General features: G+C 45.8%; 1 protein-coding gene across 2 annotated transcripts in view; it reads right to left on the minus strand.

Moving 5' to 3' along the window:
• celf2 (cugbp, Elav-like family member 2) overlaps positions 1-21,560 on the minus strand; it is a 159,036-nt gene that overhangs the window by 42,106 nt on the left and 95,370 nt on the right. For both annotated transcript variants that reach the window (XM_078281992.1, XM_078281991.1), the window contains exons 3-4: positions 16,421-16,617; positions 3,996-4,078 (exon numbers count right to left, since the gene is read on the minus strand). In XM_078281992.1, coding sequence (XP_078138118.1) covers positions 3,996-4,078; positions 16,421-16,617 — 280 coding nt within the window. The remainder of the gene's footprint in view (positions 1-3,995; positions 4,079-16,420; positions 16,618-21,560) is intronic.

Here is a 21,560-nt window from a genome sequence, read left to right on the forward strand (position 1 = left end):
GCTTAAAATGTTCGGAGGAGTCGGATGGGGTGAGTGTGTGTGTGTGTGTGTGTATGCAAATGTGGGTGTGTATGTGCAAGTGTGGGTGTGTGTGTGTCTGTGTGTACGCATGCAATACATACATCCTATTCCTGCTCTGACCCGTGCAGGCTTTGAAAACATTAGTCATTACTTCATCACAGAAGTATGACAACTTGTGCAACTGACATGGATACACTCTCTCTCTCTCACACACCCACACACGCACATACACACACACACACACACACACACACGTGAATGCACGTTTGCATACACTTATTGAGACATACGTGCATGCATACACATGCACACAGGTCTTTATGCCACCTGATTATTCTGCAGGAGGCGAGGGAGAAAGAGAGAAAGGGAGAGAGAGAAAGAGAGAGAGAGAGGCAGAAAAGCAGAAGCAGTGCTGCCAATGCTGTTTTTCAAAAGTGTGTCACCCTGCTAGAAAGCCTAAACCTAAATGCCATTGTCATCTCACAGTGCTGCATAGGGAGGATGGGAGAGAGAGAGAGAGAGAGAGAGAGGGAGAGAGAGAGAGAGAGAGATGCATCCATCACATAAAACACCCTCCTCCAAACGTGGCAGCCGTTCAACTGTTTTGCGCCCTGAACCAACATGGCTGCCAGGCCGGCGCTGCCAGCACCGGTGCCCTTTTTCTACAATATGGCCCCGCTCCAACTTTCTACTGTGATTGCATCTCTCCCCGTTAGGGCCTCGGGTTTGGACGGAGAGAGAGAGAGAGAGAGAGAGAGAGAGCGAGAGAGAGAGAGAGAATGAGGGAGGGGAAAGAGTGCCAATATAAACATTGTTCCGCTGGCTTTTTACAAGCCGGGGAGAGTGGGGAAGTTAATAAGCAGGTATTGGTTTTTAACTGCGGCACATTTATTGCTTTGCCCTCGAGCGTGCTGGAGTGCTCTACTCCACCTTTTTCCTGTCCATCTGCCCATCACCTCCGCTAACCTCCTCGCTCTCTCTCTCTCTCTCTCTCTCTCTCTCTCGCTCTCTCGCTTTCGCTTTCTCTTTCCCCCCGTCTGCCTGCGCTCCTCTCTCTTTTTGTCTTGCCTCATTCGGCAATTAATTCCCCCATCCTCGTCGTCGGTTCGTCTATCTCAAACTCGTCCTCCGACTCCCTCCTTCTTCCCCCTCGCCTTTTTCTTTCTGTGGCTTTTTTTTGTTTTTTTTTTCCTCCACAGCGAGGTTGCACGGTTATCAACCAGCCATCCCATTTGTATACGCCTGGAGTGCCGCTTTTGCCGCAGAGACCCTATTCAAAATGATAAACATAACCCTGCAAAAACCACTTAATGCTCTGTCATTACGCTTCTATTGATTCAGTCTTTTGTATGGGTGTGTTTGTGTGTGTGTGTGTGTGTGTGTGTGTGTGGGTGTGCTGTAGGTATTGGTCCATCTCATGCACCTGTATATTCGGGTTAGACTGACATCGGTTTGTCGATATTGGCCTTTTATTAAAAATCATATATCGTACATTTAGTGTTGTCTAACTGATAGAATAGATGATGTATTTATAGTTATATGATGTATATAGTTTGATTACGTATGTATTGTTCAATTGATCAATGCGTTTCAATGGAGAGTTTTAGTATCACATGGTCTAAATGCTGTTTCAGAGGCTTTTCCACCCTGATAATAACAACATTTGCAGGAAAATATGGCTTACCTCACCCAATACACCTAATAATACACCCAGTTTCCCCAGTGGGATCAGCAAAATTCCATGTTATCTTTTAAATTGTATACTTGTAATTTCATTTTTTTGGCATGGAAATGGTCAGATTTAGAAATATCAGCGGCTTCAATCCAAATTTAACAAAAACCCATATCAGTCGAAACCCTACTGTGTATTGTGCACCATTGCAGGAGAGAGAAGCCAGCGAGGAGGAGGGATGACCAGACGGGGGGGGGGTTGGGGTTGGGGTGTTGTGGAGAAGAAGGCGATTTCATGTTCCCATAATCCTGAAACTGCTGCAGTATGTGTCCTCCCCGGGGCTGTTTCACACCTACATCAAGGGATGAGCGACTAACTCTCGCGGCGGAGGAAACAGACCAAAGTTAACGTACTTATTCCACGAGCAATTAACACGGTGACTCGCCGCAAAACAACAAGCTTGACTCCCGAGTCAGGAGCCCGAGCACAAATCCCGCTATATAGCTCTCTTGTGGGATTCGCAATATCCACCCCGTCCTGCCCAGGAGGGCCATCCGCTGATCCAACTGACGGAAGCGGCGAGTACAGGCGCTCAACTGATGAGATTCCAGTTAGCCGGCGCAGCCAAGGAGAGAGGCGGGGAAGGAGCCAATAGCCCAGGCAGGCGGGAGGGATCTAGGGGCCTCTAAATATCCACCGAAGGCTCAGAGAGCGAGAGGGGGAGGCAGAGCGAGCTCCTGCCCCCTCCCTCTATCGCTCTCCTGGGCTGCAGGAGGGAAGAGCGGGGCTCCATTGGGGAGAATGGAGCAGACAGCATAAAATAAGGGCAGTGCCAGCATATGCACAACCCAGGCTTATGCATGTGAGTGGGCAGACATGCTGTAGACAGGCAGGCAGACACACAGTGCCGGCATACGCTCACACACTCCGTCTTTACCTGCTCACTTCTTTACTTTGATTCTTCGCATACTCACTCGCTCATTTGCTCACTCGGTCGCTCACTCGTTCACCAACTCGTTCACTCATTCACACGCTTACTCAATCGCGTGCTCACTCCCGCACACACTCACCCGCTCACTTGTTCACTCATTCACACACTCGCTCCCTCATTCACTCATTCACACCCTCACTTGTTCACTCATTCACACTCACTCCCTCATTCAGACCCTCACTTGTTCACTCATTCACACGCACTCACTCCCTCATTCACACCCTCACTTGTTCACTCATTCACACACTCGCTCCCTCATTCACACCCTCACTTGTTCACTCATTCACACTCACTCCCCCATTCAGACCCTCACTTGTTCACTCATTCAAACACACTCACTCCCTCATTCACACCCTCACTTGTTCACTCATTCACACTCACTTACTCCCTCATTCACACCCTCACTTGTTCACTCATTCACACACACTCACTCCCTCATTCAGACCCTCACTTGTTCACTCATTCACACACACTCACTCCCTCATTCACACCCTCACTTGTTCACTCATTCACACGCTCGCTCACTTGTTCACTCATTCACTTGTTCGCTCACTCACACACACACACACACACACACACACACACACACACTCACTGATTCACTAGCACACCCGTTCACCCGGTCACTCGCTTACTTACACACTCGATCGCTCACACACTCACTCGCTTCCTTGTTCACTCAGTGACACACTCACTCCCTCATTCATTCATTCAGTCATTCACACCCTCACTCGCTCAGTTGTTCACTAATTCACACAATAACTTGCTTACTTGCTTGCTAACACACTCGCTTGCTCACTCAATCACTCACTCACTCACACACTCACTCGCTCACTCACAGTCACTCACTCACACACTCACTCGCTCACACATTCACGCACTCACACACTCGCTCACACACTCACTCACTCATTCATTCACTCATTCAGGGTGAGAATCATAATTCACACCATTCTCACCCTCACTCGATCATCCGTTCACTCATTCACACACTTGCTCGCTCACTTGTTGACTCATTCGCTCGTTTGCTCACTCACTCACACACTCACTTGCTCTCTTGTTCACTCATTCACACACTCACTCGCTTACTTGCTTGCTAACACACTCACTCGCGCGCACACTCGCTCGCTCACTCGTTCACTCGCTCACATACATGCACAGTGGCAGTGGTGCAACACACAAGTACACACACACACACACACACACACACACACACAGACAGAGGTGGTGGGGGGGGCGCCTCAGGGTGCTGCTGCGAGTGTGTGATTAGAGGAGAAAGTAGGCAGAGGAGAATCGAGGACACACACTCACCCCTGTTAAGGTCTTTATGTTATGCAGTGCATTCTGGGCTTCAAGGGCAGCTTTCCTTGTGTAAAACGTGACAAAACAGCAGCCTGGGGAGAGAGAGAGAGAGAGAGAGAGAGAGAGAGAGAGAGAGAGAGGGAGGGAGAGAGAGAGAGGTGGGTGAGCATAAGGAGCAACAAAGAGCATTTTCTCTATTCATCTGCTTGGCATCACCTGTCGACACTGGCAGACGCTGAGTGAATGTTAAGGACAAAACATCCTAGCGGAGAGGAGGAAAATACGTTTGGATTCGTTTCAACGCTGATGACTTGAGCCTCAAGGAAGTACGCGCACGCGACCGCACACCCACACCCACACCCACACACACACACACACACACACACACGAGTAACACACAAAGAGACATGAGAGAGGGGAAGAGAGAGGGGTTTGCCTTCATTAATCCTTGTGTAATCTGCATACACTCGTTCACTTGTTCACTCGGTCACTCGGAAGTATTTACTCAATTCATTATTCACACACTCACACAAACACACACAAACTCACACACTTGCTCATTCGCTCACACAGTCCGTCAGTCAGTCAGTCACTCACTCACTCATTCACACACTCACTCATATACACACACTTACTCCGCACATAAAAAAACACAGGGAAGAGACACAGAGAGAGGGGAGGGGGAAGGGGGGAGGGGGGTAGGGGAGGTGGTGGGGGGGGGGGTTTGGGTCTTCATTAATCTGTGTGTAATCCCTGCAGTGTGGGGCTGAAACACTGCAGCTGTAGGCCATTCTCAAGTCAGCAAAGGAAAAGTGCACAGTCAGGCAGAAAACAGCGGGAAAACACTTATGCCAGACACAGGGGTGTGACTCCTCTATTCACCTTGTACACACAGCAGCCATATTTTATTCATGTCAATCTCGGGGTTGGAAACCGGAGGTCTTTCTCAATATTCGTTCTTGTCCGTTGTTTGTAAGTCCCCCGTGATGCGTTTGAGGTATTATCTAACGGCTGGAGTGCAATTCCACAGCAAAAGAATGCAGAGGATGGAGGACGGATAAAGATGCAGACAGCTTACTTGCGAACCATAAAATGACGGATGCGTCGTACTTGGCCAACAAGTGAAACCGATGCGTGTGCAAACTAGCTAGCACAAATAAACAGAGAAATAAGCAGACTCCTGTGTTTTTTTGACCAAACATTTGATGATGAAAGTCAATGAAAAGGTTGGAAGCCACGTAAAAGGGTTGGATGAAAAGGTGAAAATGTATTACAGTAGCTGCTTAGCATAAAGAGCAATCATAGAACACATTGAACTAGCTTCCAACCTTTTCATTTTTAGGCCCATTTGTAAGCGCATATTTTCCCCCCACTGTTCTAGTGGATAGCTGGACCAAGAAACACACCAAAATTGTCCTTCGTCATTGAGTGATGATTTATAGTCTTCATCTAGCATAGCATAGCACTTTGAGATTCACTATGAATGAAAAGTGCAATACAAATAAAATGCATCATTATTATTATTATTATTATTATCTTTGGTATCCGTAATATCTCAATGTAATTCTTCATAGTAGCGCCTCTTTCACAGTCAACTTACTAACCCTCACCCTAGCTGTGTCTTTAGGTGGCTAAAACTGATACTGTTAAAGCTAGTTGTTGGCTACAACTCACACAATTAGACCTAGTTGACTTGGAGATAAATATACAGTTAACAAGATGAAGTAGCTGACTGCTAACATTAGCTAACCTTAAAACACTTGTAAACCGCTAGTGTTTTAGCTTCATCATGTACCCTCCAGTCCAGTTGCTGCCTCCAGCTCTGCTCATCTCTTGAAGGATAAGTTTGGTGTATATATATATATATATTTTTTTTTTTTTTCCTCCCAAAACCAGCTGAGTCTGCCATTGTTTATATCTGCTAGGCTGTCTTCCTTTGCGTAGTGTTTCCCAGCCCGAGTAGGACGTTAATCAACTCCATGTGAATGGGGCAAATTGGTTATGGTTTAGTTGCCCATATCTTAGACATCAGCCCTTATGACATTTGCCCCGCAGTGCATCTTAGTGAAACCCAGCAGTGAGCATCTGGAGCAGGTTTAGCATCCGTATCCCAAAGTCCCTTTGATGAGGCTGGGAGCATAATGGATCTGAATTCCTGCAGTGTCCTCTGGGTGCCAGGGCTGTTGAATAGTTGGCCCTTAGCCTAGCGTCAGCAACGTGATGTGTGTTGTGATTCACATGGTGCAATGCCTCTGTATTAGTTGAGATAACTCTCAGCTTAGTGTTTTCTTCTGTGACCCCCAGCACCAAAAGCTGGGGTGTCAGTTCGCTAAGCCCCAAGCTATGGCAAAGCCCCTGCATCTACTATCAGTATCACTTTGTCACCAAGGCTTCCATACCAGTTTATATCAGTTAAAGGGGTGGCAAATTTGATAAATTATTAGATGTAGGTCACCAAACTATCTTGTACAGGCACACACAGCTTAAAGGATATATGGGTGGCTTCCATATACATTTCTGGCAATTTTTGCTTGATCTTTGCTCTCCATTATAATGCTAAAAATTAGGCTAAGGTAAGGCAGCCCAGCCAAATTGATACTCACGGTGAAAGGCCTCTATAATGGAGGTTAACATAACTTTAGAGGTATTATGATTTCGTTGTCAGGCAAGGTAACTTGTAACTTGAGTGTTAGCTGTGTTTATTATGCCTGGTGCATAATGGATGCAGCAGGTCTACTTGTACAGGAGGGGTAGCTTTTTAGCATTGCCTCGGTATTGTACATTATAATGCCATTATAATTCCAATTGCACCTGTGTTGAAGCTTCGGCCCCTTGTGTGCGATTAGCAATTCCAATAGCACTGTATGAGGGTTAGCTGGTAGCTGAGCGGTGTGAATTATGATTCCGGCGGCATTTTTGCATATCTGTATATGGGAGGGTTAGCTTTTGGTGTAGCATTAGCAATTCTGATGGCATATAATGTGTATGGGAGGGTTGGCTGTTAGCATTTGCGTTAGCCGCTGTGTGTTGTGATTCCCATGGTGTAGCCGGGCCTGGGAGCCATGCGGCGTGTGGCGGATTGTCCCAGGTGGTGGGCTGTCAAGACGAGGATCAAAGAGCAGAGTGGACCTCACACACACACACACACACACACACACACACACACACACACATGCAGACATTCCCTTAAGCGTTCCAGTTTCACCTGCTTAAGAGTCAACACACTCACAGCTCGCACACACACAGCGGTGGAAAGCATTTATTATGATGTGTGTATGGCTATGTGTATATGTTTTTTATTTACAGAGAAACATATCTCTGTAACGACCTTCAACCAAGTGAAAGGAAACACCGTAGAGTGAACGTGAATGTGCTCTTCCCATGTATTCATGTGTGTGTGTGCGTGTGTGTGTGTGTGTGTGTGTGACTCTCCGGCAGCACAAACATTTACCTGAAGGCCGAGAGGGCTCAGAGCAGGGAGATACGCTCTGCTTGTGCTGTTGAAGAGGGACACTCAAAACACACACCAGAGACACACACACACACAAACTAAGAGTGAGAGGGGAACCTATTATACATTTGTGTGTGTGTGTGTGTGTGTGTGTGTGTGTGCATCAGCAGAGAGTGAGACAGAGAGGACGTGGGAAAGAAGGGCAGAGAGTGTTTGCAAGAAAATAAAAAGAAAAGAGAGGAGAGAATAAGGAGAGGCTGTGAGCGGAATAGAGAGCAGAGGAGGGAGACGCCTGTTCATAAATGCTTCATTTCCGCTGAAGGAGGCCTTTGACTGAATGAAGACCCACGGCCCCCTACCTCTGTCAACACATCTACCCCCTTCCAACAACAGGTCAACGCCGGCCTCGCCGCGCAAGACAGGAGGGCTGCAGAGAAGCCGAGAGGAGGTGGGGGTCGCAGCGATATATCAGCTGCATATTGGCTTTTTATTCAAGAGGGGAGCAGCCTGCGAAGCCTTGGAATGTAATTTGACTTTCTTTGTCTGCACTAACTGTACTTTCATTCTTTATCCCAGGGTTTTCCCCTACCTTTGGATAGGTGTTGTGGGTCACTCTGCCCTAAGGAGCCGCCAACCCACCTTAAACAGCTTCAATAGCATGGATTTCAATGGAGAGTTTTAGAGTCACATGATGGTCTAAATGCTGTTTCAGAGGTTTTTCCAACCCGGCATGCATAACATTCTAGAGATAACACTGGATTCTTGTTATTTTTGGGAAATTTTAGGCATGAAAATGGTAACATTTTAAGAATATTGGCACAAAATATCTGCTATCGGCAGGTTCAACACAAAAATATAGGTATCAGCCTTCCAAAAATCGGTTTAACCCTAGTAGGAGAGTCAACCCAAATGAGCACCAAATTTTCAAAGGTAAAAAATCATATTAAAACAGTTTTGGAAACTGCTTTGAACTGATATCAGGAAGATATTTGGGCCCCAAATTTCACAAAACGATGCAGGTAGCAGCTACGGACGATACGGACGTCGTCTCAGCTTTCATTTTGACGCTGCATTCGTAGTGAGGGAGGAGGAGAAAAAGGCAGCGAGAGGACAGGTGGAGGTGGCAGAGCGCAAACGGAGAGCCAGAATGGACGCACGGTTTATTAACAGGGAGAAAACAGAGAGAGGGAGGGAGGGAGGGAGGGAGGGAGAGCGAAGAGGAGGAAAGAGCGGCGCTGATGTGAGAAAAACGGGCTGAGGGAGGAGGTGGGAGGTTGGTGGTGAGAGGGGGGGTGGTATCACAGAGCTTTACCCCAAGTCCCTGCATCCCCGGCTGGGCTACGGCTCTCGGACTGCACCCAGACCCTGGTTGTGGCGGCGGGGCAGGCGGGAGCGCTCTCTCACCCAAGGACCCCCCCCCCCCTTCGCCTCTGGGGCTCCACTCAACCGCTGACCCACATTAACTACACTCTACTGCAATTACTGCTCACACAGGCCTCTGGGTGGCATGGGATATACACTCCTTCTCTCTCTCCGTCTCTCTCTCTCCCCGTTTCCTCCTCTCGCTGTTTCTCATTCCCTCTCCCCCCCCTCCCCTCTCTCTCTCTCTCTGCGCCTGTAAAAAATGTCTCTTCATGTGCATAATTTATGTGTGTCAAAGAGCCACTGAGTGACAGGGATGGGAAAAAAAAAGAGAGAAAAAATATATCCCGGCGTTGACGGCGCAATAAAGAACAGATTGTCAGATGGAAAAATAGGGAGTGGATGAGTGGATCGCTTCAAACAATGCTGCGTTTCTGACGGGCATTTGGCGGATGTTCTAATCCTGTTTGCGTAGGAACCGGTCCAGCTCTCCGCACTTCACAAATCTATACAATCCACTGGTTACTTTGGTGGAAAAGCACCAGTGTCGCCCCTTCCAAATCCTCCCTCCCTCACTGCGAAAACAACAAGAGCACTTTTCCGGAAATCAAAGCCGCTTTCTGGCCGACCCCGAAATGCTCGGAGAGAAAAAAAATTCCAGCTCTGCGACTTCGCTTATAACCCGGCAACTGGCTCTATCACTGAGGCATGCATAAGTATAAACACACACACACACACACACACACAGTCGCACACACAGGCGTTTCAGACAGACAAAAAAAAAAAAAAAAAAGCGTGAATACAGTCACACAAGACAAGAAAGACACACACGCTGAGCCGAGACTCCACGCACACAATCCTCTATCCCATTAAAATCCACCTGCAGCCGCTCTCTAATTGGGCCTGGGTAGGCCGCTAACAAAGCTAACGTCTTGTTAAGGCGATATAATTGGCCGCTCTGCTTTCGGAAAGAATGAAATAAATCAGTCCGCCAGTCTCAGGTCGGCCCCGTCTCAACTGAATCCATTAGAGCAGATAATTGTCTCGGACGCGGAGCGTTCGCTTGGCGGCGGCGCGGCGCGGCCGGGGGAGAGGATGCAGTCGGCTTGCGGTTTCAAAGCGAATGTCTTGCCATTGGGTGGGTGGAGGGTCCCTGGGTGCCACATCAGGATATAACCCAGGTGTGTGTGTGTGTGTGTGGGGGGGGGATCAGATGCTGTTGTGTGTGGAATGATTGGAATGATTTCCCAAACCGTCTTTATCTTAACCTTTTTCACATCAACGACCCCTAATTTAGCCCACATTAGGGCCACAGACCCCCATTTGATGTGATTTTGTCTCTCGGACCCAAATCTGAGAATATTTTTATTGTTCAATATGATTTTGTCCGGAATTCCATTACTATTTGTATTGTAGGTAGAGAGATAACAGTGAAACTATGATCAAAACAGTCGTTCTTCTACATCCTCTAATTGTGTTGTATAGTAATGGTGAAGTTTAACACTTCATCAATTTGCTGGGGACCCGCTGGAACCCCCTCGAGGACCCCTGGTGGTCCCTGGACCCCACGTTGAGAACCACTGGTCTAGATGACATTTCAGGTTAGAGGAGATTCAAAATGTCGGTTAATCTCCTTTTTTCCGATGTGAAATCTATTCCGGGTCTCCATGTCAAACATGTATCAAGGCAAACACTTCTAAGGGACCAATATTGATTTTACCTTCGTTTTCAAGGTAGTTTATGTGTCCATCATCCATCCAAGGAGGAGGGAACCGCTGCATGACAGGTAACTTTTGTTGTTGTACTTAAAGTGGTAATCTGCAATGTCTTTGTTTTTTAAGTTTAGTCTCCATCTTTGTTGCTCAGCGCTCATTGCTGTGGTGTTTCTGCACTGCACTTCCCAGAGATCACCTGTCAATCAAACAGTGTGGGCGGAGCTTGGGTTTTCTGTTGATGCAGTTTGAGTTTCTTCTTCCTTTGTCTGTTCAGCCATGGTGGCTATCACTGCTCATACTACCCAGTTCTTCTTCTGTTTATTCAAATCAAACCAGAAACGACACCAGGTGTTTAGAACAGCAAATGTAAAAGATTTAATGAACTGGATATAGGTTGAATCACTATTGTGGTATATAAATCAGAAATATATAGCAAAACAGACATTTATTTATATGAAAATGTCACAGATTATTAGTTTAAATTTGTGTTACTTGTAGGTTGGACGGGGTAGAAAGAAGTAAAGTTAAAGTAAAGGCATTGCCACATAGCAATCTTATATCTTGGCCTTTTAAAAAATGATATTTTCCTTCATAACATTATCATTGATTCTCTTTTGTTCATCCGTTTTTGAAATGTAACAATTCATTTCTCTCTTTTCGGTTTTTGTCTTCATTCTCCGCCGTTTCCAGGCTGCGGTGTGTGTGTGTGTGTGTGTGTGTGTGTGTGTGTTGTGGCTCAAGTGATACCAAGGTTGGAGGCTGTCTTGTGCAGGATACAGCCTGCTAATGAAGACATTAAACTCATTTTGTTTGTGTGTGTGTGTGTGTGTGTGTGTGTGTGTGACTTAAAGTGTGTGTGTGTGTCTGCAGTGTCTCAGCACCTCATGTGGGCAGGCTGTATCATTAAGATAAATGACATAGTGTGTCCCCTGCCAAAACACCAGACACACACACTCACACACACACTGAGACAAACCAGTCATGGCGCTTAAGGTTGTGTTTTAGCAAAAGGACCATTCTCTGTTTACCCCTCTGGCTCTCTCTGTCTCATTCTCTCTTTATCTCTCCCTCTATCTCTATCTCTCTTTCAGCACAAAATGCCAAATTACTCCATTTCTCTCTCTCGCTCACTCCCCTCCCTCCCTGCTCATCCACTCATCTGGTTATTAACTCTAAACACATTAAACCAACAGCGGTGCAACAATATTCCCCAGACAATGCTAGTCAGCATAAACACACACACGCACACACACACACACCAGTGCACACACCTGGGTCAAATTGCAAATTCTTAGTGTTTGTTCTAACCTGCGTGAAGCACCAGAGCGTCGGGGTTTGCTGCATTAGGACGATTCACAACAGGTCGGGGAAGCTGTCGGTCACAGTGAAGGAAACCAAACTGGCTTTCAGATGCTTTTCTGACACACATTTTTTTTTTCTTGTGCAGACGTTCAGTATCTTTAAATTCGCCCATTTTCATGCCAAAAATTTCCATTACATGACAAGGATTCAGTGTTTTCTTGCCAGGGTGGAAAAGCCTCTGAAACAGCATTTAGATCATCATGTGACACTAAAGCTCTCCATTAAAATCCAGGATGATGATAATGATGAAATAAATGGACGACACTGACCGACCGATATTCGATTATTAGTTTAACACAAGAAAAAGATAAGTACAAGTCTTGTTTATATTTTAGACATCAACTGGCCAGTCCCACTTCTGCCTATTTCCGATTGTTGTTATTCTCATACTTATGTTTTACAACAAACTGGACGGTTGTTAAAAAGAAAAGAAAGATGGCCATATTGGATTTAGAGGCCTTTAGGACCAATTAGGACAAATTCACCTGTGGCCAATGAGCAGAAATGGATGAATTGACTTGACAATGAACAGAGGGGTCTGAAAAAAAAACACATCAATGAGTAAACAAATAAATTCCCCCTTGATGAAGAACAACTTTCCCTAGATGCACTGTTATTTTTAGGGCAATAGCCTGTCAAATCACGTGTAGAAAACCTTTAAAAAGCATCTAAAATAGCATCTACATGGCTAAACAACCTTGATTTAATAAACGTTGCATCTCCCATGCCCTAATATGGGTAACACTTTACATTATGTGTTCATTAACTAATGTTAACTAATGCATTTACTAACATGAATTAAACATGAATAACAACATTAACAAAGATTAGTTAATGTTAAATGCACATGAACTGCATTAATTAATGTTGTTGTACATGTTTGTTAATAATGTTAACTAACGTGTTTACTAACATGAATTAAGCATGAACAGTGACATTAACAAAGATGGTTTCATAGTAAATGCACAATAAACAACTGCATTAAGCAATGCTGTTATACATGTTTGTTAATTGATACTAAATTGAAACCCTAAATCTTCATGTATTACTTAAACAAGTAATATATGTGTTTAAGTAATACATGAAGAGTTTACACTTTACAACAGGTTTACCAAATTACATGAATAACACATTATTCACATTAGGTAATGTTTGTTGTGACTTGCTCAGTTTAGTTAATGTCAGGTTATGTTTAAGTTATACATATGAAGAGTTAGAGTTTTAATTTAGACAATACATTGGCATTAACAAACATTATAACAACATTACTTAATGCAGTTGTTTATTGTGCATTTAATATGAACTCATCTTTGTTAATGTGACTGTTCATGCTTAATTCATGTTAGTAAACATATTAGTTAACATTATTAACACACATGTATAACAACATTCATTAATGACGTTGTTCATATGCATTTAACATTAACTATTCTTTGTTAATGTTGTTATTAATGTTTAATTCATGTTAGTAAATGCATTAGTTAACGTTAGTTAATGAACACATAATGTAAAGTGTTTCCCTAATATGTTTTTAAGTAATCTTATATCCTCAAAGTTTTGTTTATTAATTGTACATCACTTTCATGAGATTTGTCTCATGAGTCCTGTATCTGTCAAATTTCTAATGCCTATTAATGTTTATCATGCTGTGCTGTTTACTGCCTTTTGTTTTCAGTTGCCTTTTTTGTGGACTCGCAGTCGCTGAGGTGTCAGCTAATGGGGATGCGAATAAACAAAAGAAAAGTTAAGTTGTCGAAGTTTAAAGGGGTTGCAGCTGCAGCCGTGGAAGTTTTTGTCTGCCTCAGTGGGACTCACAAACTCATTTCAATCCAAACTGCTATTTTAGCAAACAAAACAAAAAAACAAAAAATCCAAGAGGAGTTAACATTGAACCGTGCCTCTGGGTCGCTATAGGGGCATTGGAGTGTGCTCGTTCGCCCCCAAACGGCTGAGATCCCTCTCAAATAACACCGCTGCTAATTTAAAATAAACACACCGAGGGATGAGAGGGGCCACGGTTTCCCTGACACCAGAGAAATTACCATTGGCTCCAGTGCAACCGCGGAGCCGGCGAGGGGGCCGTTTGCGGCTCCCTTGTGTGCGAGCGGGTGCAGATGAGGCCAGGCCGCTTACTTAACTATGAGGAAACAACAACAGTGCTCAAAGCCTGGGAATAACAAGGCCAGTAAGAGCCCAATCAAACGGTCCATTTCCTCTTAAAACACTCCACCTTGCAACACAGAAAGAGATACGGAAAGAAAAAAAGCGAGGGATATAGAGGAAAATTGTCATTCGGACGAAAAGAAAAAAAAAGAAAAAAAAAAAGCATGGTAGGTGGCTGTGTTTTTCTCCCCGGTAGAAGTGGCAGTGAGTGATACTCTTGACTCATCAAACATGAAAACATTTCATTTCAAGGACAAAGAAGACAGAGAGGGATTTGAGGGAGCGGAAGGATGGGAGGAGGAGAACTTTGGCCTTTTTTTTTTTTTTTTTTGCTTCTTCTCTGCCGACTGGAACCGGGGGAAGAAAGAAAGAAGAGGTGGAAGAGATTGGTGGGTTGGGAGGGGAGGAGGGGAGGAGGGAGACGAGGAGTCATCTCAAGGCTACGGACACACACACACACACACACACGCAGAGTGGAAACACAAAGCACATGACAAGTGTGTTGGTGTGCAAAAATGAGTTGATTTGGGTCTTGGCAGACGGCTGTCTCCGGGCTTTCATAAGCTCATGTGACTCACTCAGAAAGAGAGGAAGCCAGAGAGAGAGAGAGAGAGAGAGAGAGAGAGAGAGAGAGAGAGAGAGAGAGAGAGGAAAAAACAGAAAGTAAAAAGGAAAAATAAAAACAGAAGGCGACAAAGACGGAGTGTGTGGGAGTGGAAAGGTGAGGGACGCCGCACCTTTTAGCCGCAGTGAAATGAATTTGATTTCATAACGCAGCATTGATATTATATTATCACCGGCAGTAGCTGCTGTGTCGCCCCACCTGTCTGTCTAGCTGCTATTTTGATGCAAATTATGATGCATCGACTTGGAAAAACTGAGTGGAAACGGCAAAATAGTTTCCTCAATATGACAAAAAAACCAAAAATGGTTTTATGCTCACTTGAGGCGATGCTGATGAAGAAATTACACAATAAATAACAATGCAAACGCATTTCTCGAATAAATAATGACATGTCGTGTTTTAGCTTTAGCTGAAATGTTGCCTGTAAAATATCTGTCCACAATTAGCGGGTACATTTGAATATCAAGTGAAGTTCTTTGTTTTCGTCCTTGGATGAAAGCATGACATGAAAGAAGAACTTAATACTGATCAATTTATGATTAAATTCAATGTTTTTCTAGTGGATGTGTGTTTTCTGGCGGTCAGCGAGTTCACTCACTTCATCCCAGCTGATGGAAACGCCGCTAATTCGCATTTTGTTTCGTGCGACGTTTCAAAAGTTCTCTCCACATTTGCTTGACAGCTGGATGGAAACATAGCTTTCATAGCTCTCTCTCTCTCTCTCTCTCTCTCTCTCTCTCTCTCTCTCTCTTTTTCCCTCTCTTCCCTCCATCCTCCCACTCCCCTCTGTTTCATCTGGAGTGTCATCAGCCCCCACTCCGGTTGATGCCTGTTAATATGGCAGCGCTATTGTCTGCCTGTTCGCCGCTGCTGTCTCTATTGTTTGTTCTCACACTTGACGAATTCATCAAAGAAAAAAAAAGGGAATGGGAGAAAATAGCTGCAAATCAAGCGGGTTTGCACAATTGACTGTATAAGTCTGGCGGGGCGAGTCTTTGTCTTCAAATGGTGCACGAAATGTGTGTTTGTTTGTGTCATTTCGCACATACATCAGCTTTTCTTCTTCTATTAACTAGGCAGGATGGCCCACCCAGCCAGACTGTGTGTGTGTGTGTGTGTGTGTGTGTGTGTGTGTGTGTGCATATCTGTCACTGTGTATATCTATATATGTGCATGTGTTCATATCTATATGTGTGCATATGTATATCTGGGTATGAATATTTTTATGTGTGTTTGTGTGTGTGTGTGTGTGTGTGTGTGTGTGTCTATTTCCGTCTATATATGTCCATTATTGTGTGCTTGTCTGTATGTGTGTACATGAGTATCTGGGTCTGTGTGTGTGTGTGTGTGTGTCTGTCTAAATATGTATTTATGTGTGTGTCTATGTGTGTGTATCTGGGTGTACATTTGCATATGTCTGTGTGTGTGTGTGTGTGTGTGTCTATAGATGTCTGTCTATATATGTCTATCACTGTGTGCTTGTCTGTATGTGTGCGTGTATGTGTGTCTATATATGTATCTATGTGTGTATCTGGGTGTACGTTTGCATATGTGTGTGTGTGTGTGTGTCTATAGAGGTCCGTCCATATATGTGTATCATTGTGTGCTTGTCTGTATGTATGTACATGTGCATCTGGGTCCATGTGTGTGTGTGTCTATTTATGTATCTGTGTGTGTGTCCATATGTGTGTACATTTGCATACTGTATGTTTGTGTGTGTGTGTGTGTGTGTGTGTGTGTGTGTGTGTGTGTGTACCTTTGCTCTGTGGAGGGTTCTGGCTGCGGTCTCGGAGGATGTTGATCTGGTAGACGGCTCCGTACGGCTCGAACAGCTCTTTCAGCTCCTTCTCCGACCAGGACCGCGGGATCTGGCCCACGAACATCTTGATGGCGTCCGGGTCCGGCTGGTCCGAGTGCTCCAACGCCCCGTTCATCTTACCGGCCGTGCCGTTACTGTTGGGAAGACACGACAAGGAGCGCCAAGGGGTTAGAAATCAGTGTGAAATGCATTCGACCGATATGAATTACTGCAAACCAATGACACCATCTCATACCAGTAGTGTTTCTCAAAATTAAGACCACATGTCCCATAAACCACATGTCCTATTGCTTCCTGTCCCAAATTGCTACCTCAGTCAAAGGTTTTCTCTTTGGCTTTACTGAAGAGGATAAACATGTTGAAGTGATTTTTCCATTGGCTTCCACCATCTGTCATCGCCAGAAACTCTGAAAGCTTTAGCTCTGTTTGCTCTGGAAGAACAGCGGCCATCTTCCTGTTCTGTGCCGTAAAGCAATCCAGCAGATTTCCCTCCAAATCCGACCCAGTGGGACACAATGTAAAATGCAGAGTAGAGGCTGGAAGAGGATGCCAGGCTTCTCGGCTACATGTAGTACTTTTAAATTTGACACATTTCATGCTAAAATGATAACAAAAATGACACAGATTCAGTGTTGCTGCCCAGAATTGTATTCTTACCAAGGTGGAAAAGCCTCTGAAACAGCATTTAGTCCATCATGGGACACTAAAATTCTCCATTGAAAGCCAGACTAATGAAATTCTTTTAGATGGGTTAGCAGCTCCTTATGGCAGGTTTCACTGCAGAATTTATAGACCGACAATATCGACCCAATATATCGACAAACTGATATATTGATCTGACCCTAAATGTGTATAATATATTTTAACAGCAAGGATGTAGTGATGTATCTGTTCGGGATGCTGTAAATCCACACTGCATGACTGAGCTGAACAGAGTTATTGTTATTGCACAGCACGCCCACATAAGCAGCATATAGCGTGAATCCATATGCTTTTGCAGTGTTTTTCTAACAAAATATCACATTGCAGTGTTACATCTGCTGCCAATGTCGCTGTTGATATGAATAACTATCGAGAGGAGAGGGAGCGTTTAAAAAATGTATGTACAGCATGCCATGCCGCATGCTTGCGTGTGAGTGTTTGTACATGTTTGCATGCATAAACGAGCGTTGAATAAGCAGCATGCAGGGTGTTAATGCGGGCTTGTGTGTAGGGGATTAGCCTGAAGTGTGGAGCTGAAAACCAGTACAGTAAACCTTCAGGCCCACTAACAGGCCACAGATGCTGACAAGCAGTGCGGACTGGTTATGCGTTCACATCTGGAATGCATATTAAACAGAGGTGAAGTGTTTTCACCCTTTTCAATTCCGACCTACAACACTTATCTGCGCAAAACACACTCGTCTGTCCTCGTGTTTGGAATGTTAACTCGCGCTACGCCGTCTTTTTTTTTTTTTTTTGGATGAATAAAGGGAACTAAATGCTTTCAACAGCGAGGCCCGATGGAGATGAGAATGGGACCTCGGCGCACACAAGGCTAAAGCGTGACTGCGTTTGAGGATAGCCGTCCACAAACACAGTATAAGGACGCGCACAAACACACACACACACACACACTGCTGCCATCAAGGCCTGTGGTCCATTTAAGATGGCTGAAAACCAACTTAATGAAACCAAAGTCGATGGCTGTGCTGTTTTATTGCTCTACTTTCCCTTTTGTTATTCTCGGCAGGAGAGCGAGAGAGCATTATCTTAAGAGGCAAAAACAAAACAAAGCCAAATCCCTGCCTTGGTTAGCTGACAACACTAATACCACCCTATAAAGCTCAGCGAGAGGGAGAGAAAGAGGGGGAGAAAGGGAGAGCAGGAGGGAGGGAGGGAATGGAGAGATATGGAGAAAGACTGGGAGGGAGGGAGGGGGGAAAAAAAACACATCCAGACCTTTGAACGCGGGCCATCCATCTTTTGCAGAAAGAGCCGAGGCGCTCGGCAGAAACGCCCAATTCTTTAAAGGACTTAAAGGACATGTCAAATAAAACGCCGGAGCCGGAGAAGGAGTCAACGAGGCAAGCCCGCGTTAACGGTCCTCGGGGCAGCGACCACTCCTCGCTAAGCTGTCCAATAAATCGCGGGAGGGGGGGGGGCCCCCTGCGCCTGAGGGGGGGCCCGGTGGGGGATGGGGGGGGGGGGTGCCGGGTTGCAGGAGTTACTGCCCCTATCACCGGCTGACGCGGCGCCGATGTTCAGGCACATAAAGCGCGGACGCCGAGACCAACGAGACGAACAAGCCGGTCCCTGGGTTCGGACTGGACGCCTGCAGCACGTCCATCCCTACGCCTTCTGACACACACACACACACACACACACACACAAAGCTGATGTGTTTGCGAGGGAGAATAGCGGGAGACAATCGCTCATTGTTGGCCGTTTGCGCCGAGGCCTGTGGGTATTGAACGAGTCCACGGGGAGGAGATACAATAGCTGGTGTCAGCGGAGGCCATTCCAATAGCGCCCTCCCTCATCCAGGACACTGTACGCCCTGTACCCCCCCCCCCCCCCCTCCTCCCTCCCCCCATTCACTCTTGCCTGCCAAGAGCCCCGCGAATCGCTTTCCACCAGCCACTCCACCGGCCATAAGGCTTATGAGCGGTTACGAAGCTGCCTCTGTGTAGATTGTGTGTTTCATCTTGTCCGGACTTGGTTGGAAGAAGGTGACTCTCCTCGGTACAAAGGAATGAGCGCTTCTTTCCATCGCCCCTGCAGCCAAGACTGACAAGGTGTTATTGCAGGCGGGGAGAGCTGTAGTGTGTGTGTGTGTGTGTGTGTGTGTGTACGTGTGTGTGTAAGCTCAGCAGGAGAGTGTCCTGGGGCTCGGATTAAGTCGTTGAGTGGATCCACTCCTGCCATAGCCTCTCCATCTCCCTCCCTCTTCCCCTCCTTCCTCCCTCATTCCCTCTTCTTCTCTCTCTCTCTCTCTCTCCCTCTCTCTCTCAATTGGAGCCAATTGTTTGCCTTAATGGCTTAACTATTGCTTCCATCACTCCAGTCTCCCTGCAGCACAGGGCCATGACTGAGGGCTGATCTACAGTTTGTGTGAGTGTGAGAGAGTGTGTGTGTGTGTGTGTGTGTGTGTGTGTGTGTGTGTACTCAGCCAGACTGCAAACCGGTGCTTGGTTGGGTCTTTCAAGCAGCTGCTGAGGGCTGCTATTCCCACACCTTACACACACATTTGACAGCAACCTCATTTATCCCGTCTACAGCTGCATGATATTGACAGTGGAACCTTATTGCTGATGATTGCTTTTACAATATGACATGCAATACCTCTGGACACCATTTGAAAAAAATGCAAAAATGTATCAACATGCAACTTGATTAGTTGGCCTTACATTTTGTTTTTTATTTAACATCTTATTTATTCAGCATCTACAAGTTTGCTGGTTCTGTACTGAAGCTCCAACCTTACACTCACACCTCAGACCTCCATTAGCGCTTATCGACTGATGCTTTATTAGTTGATGAATTAAAAAAAAGACCGAAATCTATACAGAGTGTTTTACCGATAAAAACAACAAGGAAAGCCCGCCGGGTTTTGCTGATGAAGAGCAAACGGAATGGCGATGAGCTACCTGGACTACATTAACCGCTAGCTATTCCCTCTATCCGCCTTGTACACAGCTGGAGACTTCAGGTCCAACAGGCGGCCAGATAGGAATGTGGTACAAACAGACAGAGGGGGGGAAAGAAAGCGAGCGGGCGAGAGAGGCAGGGGGAGAACGAGAGAGGGAGAGAGCGAGCGGATAAGAGAGGGAGGAGACGGATGCAGATGAGCCAGGTCTAGGAGTAAGCACAGCTCAGAGCTCAGCATGGTCTCCCTCGGAAACAGGCGCGCTCACACACACACACACACACACACACACACACACACACACACACACACACACACACACTACAGTTCGGGCTGGCTGAGTTGATCCCCCTGCTGTTTTTCCCTTCTGTTTCTGCTCTAAAACACACATCCTCTCTGACTCCCACACCCCTCAATCGCAGCACACACACACAACATATACCCCTCACACACACACACACACACACACCCTTCAGTGGGGTTCGTGGAGGGGCTGAGCTGTCACACACTTCTTCTCATTGGCAGCGTGTTTGCGGGGTGTGTAACGGTCCCACGGGGGAACTAATCTTGTTGACAACCAGAGTGAGAAACATCAGTTCCCCCCCGAGGGAGCGGGGCGACCAAGGTCAGCTCACACACACCCACACCCACACCCACACACACACTTAGACACTCAGACACATGTACCAACATGTTCACACACACGTATACACCTAGACACATCCACTCACACCTAGTCACATACAGGCACAGGCACACACACATACAGAGACACATACACGCATGCACACAAACACATATACACACCTAGGTACATACATTACGTAAAATGCACTAACACACATACACAAACACGCATACACAAGTTCACATTGATACATACACACACTTGCGCGCACACACATGCACACACACATACATATACATCTAGACACATACACACACGCACAAAATGCATTTCATAGGCTTGCACTTCTTCCTATGACAGCGTGACTGCTGTATCGAACTGTAAACCAGATTAGCAACTTCGCCACAACACATCATAAGAAGCACAACTCTTTTTTTTTTCTTTTCCGAATCCCACTGAATTATCTATAAGTGATTTGGTTAGCGGTGGTGCGAGGCGGATTAGTGACTCAAACAAAATGTGCTGAATTTCTTAGAAAAACCTTTTGGATTTTCTATAACCGCCTCACCGGTGAACTGGCTCCCGTGGGCCCGGTTTGAGCCAAACGAGGGAGTGTGATATCACCTGTGAGTCACTTGAACTTTACGATGAGCAATTTTCCACCCACCTTGGAATATATATATATACAGCGCGTTTCATATGTTCATTATCGCCCGCTCCATAGATGTATAGATACTTTCTCTGCAGAGCTTTGATGGAGCCAGCATCTGTGGACAATGTGGCCAATCGAAGAACTGGGACTGTGTCTGTGTGTGTGCGTG

This window comes from Centroberyx gerrardi, chromosome 24, assembly GCF_048128805.1.
Source record: "Centroberyx gerrardi isolate f3 chromosome 24, fCenGer3.hap1.cur.20231027, whole genome shotgun sequence".
Taxonomy (NCBI): domain Eukaryota; kingdom Metazoa; phylum Chordata; class Actinopteri; order Beryciformes; family Berycidae; genus Centroberyx; species Centroberyx gerrardi.